The sequence below is a fragment of the Hylobates moloch genome, unplaced genomic scaffold, assembly GCF_009828535.3.
Source record: "Hylobates moloch isolate HMO894 unplaced genomic scaffold, HMol_V3 SCAFFOLD_5557, whole genome shotgun sequence".
Classification (NCBI taxonomy): domain Eukaryota; kingdom Metazoa; phylum Chordata; class Mammalia; order Primates; family Hylobatidae; genus Hylobates; species Hylobates moloch.
Window position 1 is genome coordinate 1 of NW_026657832.1, and position 4,548 is coordinate 4,548.

The 4,548-nt window shown below is 51.5% G+C and overlaps 1 protein-coding gene across 1 annotated transcript; it reads left to right on the forward strand.

The window, feature by feature from the left end:
- Window positions 1–2,946: 2,946 nt before the first annotated feature.
- Window positions 2,947–4,529, forward strand: LOC131382780 (tubulin beta-8 chain-like; the record flags this gene model as incomplete). Its single annotated transcript, XM_058435292.1, has 4 exons — window positions 2,947–3,023; window positions 3,507–3,615; window positions 3,690–3,800; window positions 4,389–4,529. Coding segments are annotated over 4 exons (438 nt in total), but the record flags the coding sequence as incomplete, so codon positions are not given.
- Window positions 4,530–4,548: the final 19 nt, after the last annotated feature.

Here is a 4,548-nt window from a genome sequence, read left to right on the forward strand (position 1 = left end):
CCTCAAATTTTTTCCTGCACAAGATCTAAGAATCCTACTTTGTGGTCTATATCAGGACCCTCTTTTCCAGCAACATCTGTCAGCAACACCATGAAGGGACACCAAGAAAAGACCCCCACTCCAAGGAAAACAATCCACATAGAATCAGTCAGCTGGCAAGTGGGCTGCCTTTTAGAGTCGTGAAGCCATTCAGGTTGGCAAGGATGATTATCCAATATTACTTAAGTGAGAGGCCCTAGGGTATAATGTCAGGGTGAGAACTCAGCCCAAAGTTAGAGACCTGGGGGTGTCATACTCAGATTAGAGGCCAAGCCCACAGGGTTAGAGGCCCTGGGGAATGTTGAGAAGAATGGATTTGGCTAAACAAGATGTTTGCCACTTTCTCTTTTTGGACTGTCCACCTTGTGCTCTTTGTCCCTCACCTGAGTGCTCTGCATGTTGTTGCCTTTCTGCTCACCACCTCCGTTTTGTAGTGGCCTGGAGGCTGCCCCAGGAAAGAGGCCCCAAACAGTTTAGCTTTTACTTTCCTCAGCGATCCTCTGGCTTTTAGCCTTGATGTCTTAGAGCTATTGCTGCTACCACTTTTCTAGTTGGCAAAGCCAATAAACTAACATTAGAACAGCACCTACAGGTTTTTGACCCCACACCAAGGGAAGGTGGTCCTAGAAGCTAAAGGGCACCAGTGGATAATAGGAGAACATTTATGAAAGTGTCAGGCCTTATTGCTGGACACTCCAGACATAACCCTTAAAGTCTGCCAAACCATAAACCCAGCTACTTATCAGAGTCCACAGGTGCTCCCAGCCTTTCTGGCATATAGGTTGTATTAGTCCGTTCTCATGCTGCTAATAAAGACATATCTGAGGCTGGGTAATTTGTAAAGAAAAGACGTTTAATTGACTCACAGTTGCACATGGTCAGGGAGGCCTCACGCTCATGGCAGAAGGCAGGTGAGGAACAAAGTCACATCTCTTACATGGCAGCAGGCAAAAGAGCTTGTGTAGGGAACTCCCCTGTATAAAACCATCAGCTGTAATCCCAGCACTGTGGGAGTCCAAGGCAGTGGATGACCTGAGGTGAGGAGATTGAGGCCAGCCTGGCCAACGTGGTGAAACCCTGTCTATACTAAAAGTACAAAAATTAGACAGGCATGGTGGTGGGCGCCTGTAATCCCAGCTACTCAGGAGGCTGAGACAGGAGAATCGCTTGAACCGAGGAGTCAGAGGTTGCAGTGAGCCAAGATCATGATAACGCACTCCAGCCTGAGAACAGAGCAAGACTCTGTCTCAAAAATAAATAAATAAATAAACCATCAGATCTCATGAGGCTTATTCACTGTCACGAGAACAGCATGGGAAAGACCCATCCCCTGATTTGATTGCCTCCCACTGGGTCCCTCCCACAATATATGGGAATTATGGGAGCTACAATTCAAGATAAGATTTGACTGGGGACACAGCCCAAGCATGTCACAGGTTATGAAACAAATTTATTCTAGCAGGCCAGCCTTAAGAGAGATGAGCCCCTTGACCATCCTAAGGAAGAGTGGTTAACAGATGCGAGTTGTTTTATGCATCAGGAAAACAGGAGGGCTAGATATGCTATTATTAGTCAGCACAAGAGAATCAAGGCACAAGCCTTGCTGGCCTCAACCTCAGCTCAAAAAACTGAGTTAATTGAACTTACTAGGCCCTTGCAATTGGGAAAGGATTTAAAAGTTAACATTTACACTGATTCCAAGTATGATTTTTTAGTGCTTCATGCTTATGCTGCAATTTGGAATGGGTAGGGACTCCTGACACCCAAGGGCTTTTCCATAAAACATCATTCAGATTTTGAGCTTGTTAGAATGCTGCTTTGCTGTGAAAAAGTGACTATAATTAATTGCAGAGGACATCGAAAGAGAGACCGACCATGTAAAAGGAGATGCCCTTGTAGATGCTGCAGCCAAGGGTCCTGCACTGAAAGGGCCAATGAAGCTTATGGGCGTGCTGGTCAGCATGGGTAGAACTGGGCCAGAATACTCTGAAGAAGAACAAAAATGGGCCAGGGATTCATTTCAGTCCAGGGCCCCTCTGGCTGGCTGAATGATGGTAATAAATTACTAATGCCAAGTACCAATCATAGGGATGTAATTCAGCACTTTCATGATTCTTTTCACCCTAGAAGGGATTCTTTGTTTCTGTTAATGTCTCATTTGTTTATAGCGGTAAGTCTTTTCAAAACACTGAAACAGGTGACTCAGCACTGTGAGCTCTGTGCCTGACATGACCCAAACAGCCAGCAATTTTCTCCTTCTCCAGTTAAACCTGTCCAAAATTGAGGAACCTATCCAGGTGAGAACTGGCAACTCTAATTTACCCCGATGCCTTCCTGCAGGAGATTCAAATATTTGCTAATGCTTACTGATACCTTCACTGGTTAGATCAAGGCATTCCCCACCCCATCTGAAAAATGTTTACTAGAAGAAATAACTCCTCAGTCTGGGTAATCTAAAAGCCTGCAAAGTGACAATGGCCCATGTTCCACAGCAGGCATAACCCATCACCTATCCTCAGCTTTAAGAGTCCAATATCACCTTCACTCTGCTGGAGACCGCAGTCCTCGGGAAAGGTGAAAGGACTAATCCTACTGTAAAGAAGACTCTAGCTAAATCAGAGGCCTAACACCCATAGCTTTCTGCGGGTTAGAACTGCTCCAAAGTAAAACGTATAATTAAGTCCTGTTGAGTTAACATATGGAAGGCCTTTCCTAACCACAGATCTCCTAATAGATGAAGGGACTCATCCATTACAAAAATATGTCATCAATCTAGGACAGGTGCAAAGGCACTCTGTGAATATGGAAACGAGTCTTACCCTCCCACATGGGAGGAAAATTCACTTTCAGCTCAGCTAGGGATCTAGTCTCACTAAAGACGTGGGAGGAAGTTCTCCAGCTGAGCAGCTTTCCCCAACGTGGAAAGGACCACAGGAAGGAGACCTGAGCTCTCCAACAGACGTTCAACGCCAAAGGATTCACAGGTGGGTGCACCTGTGTGGAATAAATCTGTTGCTTATTCTGGGAGCCCAATCCGAGGCTGAGGGAGGTGGGCGCGGGGCTATTTAAGCGTTGGTGGAGGGCGGGCTAGGTCGCTGTGCGTCTGCTCCTCCTTCTCGTGCCTCTGCTGCCGCCCTAATCCCGCCTTGGCCATGAGGGAGATTGTGCTCACGCAGGCCGGGCAGTGCGGGAACCAGATCGGCGCCAAGGTTGGCAGCCGGGGCTCTGAGGGCCCAGCCCGGGCGGCCAGGGAAGATGTTGGCAGTGGCGGGGTGGTGCCCCTGCATTGCGGCCCCTGGGCTCCCTGCCGGGGACGGTGGAACTGGGCGGCTGGCGAGGCGGCCGGGGTGGACCCCAGGGACAGGGCGGCCTAGGGATGGGGGTGCGGGTGAGGGTGGGGTGGGAGAGCGGCTGGGGCGCCTCCGTGACTCAGCCCTGGCCTGTCTGGCCCCTCCCGTCTCTGGCAGTTTTGGGAGGTGATCTCCGATGAACATGCCGTCGACTCCACTGGCACCTACCACGGGGACAGCCACCTGCAGCTGGAGCGCATCAACGTGTACTACAACGAGGCCAGCGGTGAGACCCCGTCCTTCCCCCGCCGCCCTCCTGGGAACGCGGCCCTCCCCTGCTAATGCCCTCCCCCCTCTCAGGTGGCAGGTACGTGCCCCGCGCTGTGCTCGTGGATCTGGAGCCGGGCACCATGGACTCTGTGCGCTCAGGGCCCTTCGGGCAGATCTTCAGGCCAGACAACTTCATCTTCGGTGAGCTGCGGGGGAGGACTGGGGTCAGGGCAGCTCAAAATCCACGAGCGCCCCAAGGTCATCGCTGTGGGAACTGTGGAGCCAGGGCCCCTGAACCCCCTCCTATCCCCCGAGTCGAGTCGCTCCATCTGCTTCTCCTAAACGGGCTTTGGGAGGAAGGCCCGGGTGTCTCCTCAAGGTGAGGAGCTGCTGATGTAAACTCGGAGCAGGGAGCTGAGCTGGGGCCGTGGCTTCTGCCTTCCCTGAAAACGGGCAGGAGCCACCTGCAGCGAGGTCTGTTAGCCCGTTTCAGGTTTGACTCCTGACTTAATTCCTAACAGGGGAAGCTGCTGTCCTGTAACTCGGGGGAGGGGGTTTCATTTGCTCCACCTGCAGCGAGGTCTGTTAGCCCGTCTCAGATTTGACTCTTGACTTAATTCCTAACGGGGGAAGCTGCTGTCCTGTAACTCGGGGAGTGGGTTTCATTTGCTCCACCTGCAGGGCGAATGGTGCGTTCACCTCACACGTGACACTGGCGCTTTCTGCGTTATGGTGACCACTGATGACCGTACACCTGGCCATCGAGTGACTGGCTGTACTGTCTTACAGGTCAGTGTGGGGCCGGAAACAACTGGGCCAAGGGACACTACACAGAAGGCGCGGAGCTGATGGAGTCAGTGATGGACGTTGTCAGAAAGGAGGCTGAGAGCTGTGACTGTCTGCAGGGTTTCCAGCTGACCCACTCCCTGGGTGGGGGGACTGGGTCTGG